Source organism: Penaeus monodon, chromosome 19 (assembly GCF_015228065.2).
Source record: "Penaeus monodon isolate SGIC_2016 chromosome 19, NSTDA_Pmon_1, whole genome shotgun sequence".
Lineage (NCBI taxonomy): Eukaryota > Metazoa > Arthropoda > Malacostraca > Decapoda > Penaeidae > Penaeus > Penaeus monodon.
In genome coordinates, this window is record NC_051404.1 from 18735729 (window position 1) to 18736063 (window position 335).

General features: G+C 51.0%; 1 protein-coding gene across 1 annotated transcript in view; it reads right to left on the minus strand.

Moving 5' to 3' along the window:
- Positions 1-60: 60 nt before the first annotated feature.
- Positions 61-335, minus strand: part of LOC119585348 (methyltransferase-like protein 24) — a 7098-nt gene continuing 6823 nt past the window's right edge. Inside the window, exon 5 of the mRNA XM_037934019.1 lies at positions 61-301. Coding sequence (XP_037789947.1) covers positions 122-301 — 180 coding nt within the window. The 3' untranslated portion in view covers positions 61-121. The remainder of the gene's footprint in view (positions 302-335) is intronic.

A 335-nucleotide genomic window follows, 5' to 3' on the forward strand; every position in this document is an offset into this window, starting at 1 on the left:
CCACAACACATACCAATAACACTAAAGAACAAAAAAACACGAAAAAATACAACCCCTTTATTCCAGTTCATTCCAACACAACTCCCCACACACGCACCCCCCCCCCCCTCCTCCTCCTCCGTCAGGGTAGAGACAGGCGGCCGATCGACGAAGGGTCCCGAGCGTAGAGAACCTCCCCACACGCCGGCCTCTGGTTTTCCTCGTAGGGAATCTTCACGAAACCGTACATGTTCATGTTCTCCTTATAACTGATTTTCCGAAAGCCGATGGCTTCAAGGCTTAACAGGATGTCGTGTTGTCTCTGCCAGAAGGGAGGGTGGAGTCATTAAGCTGAA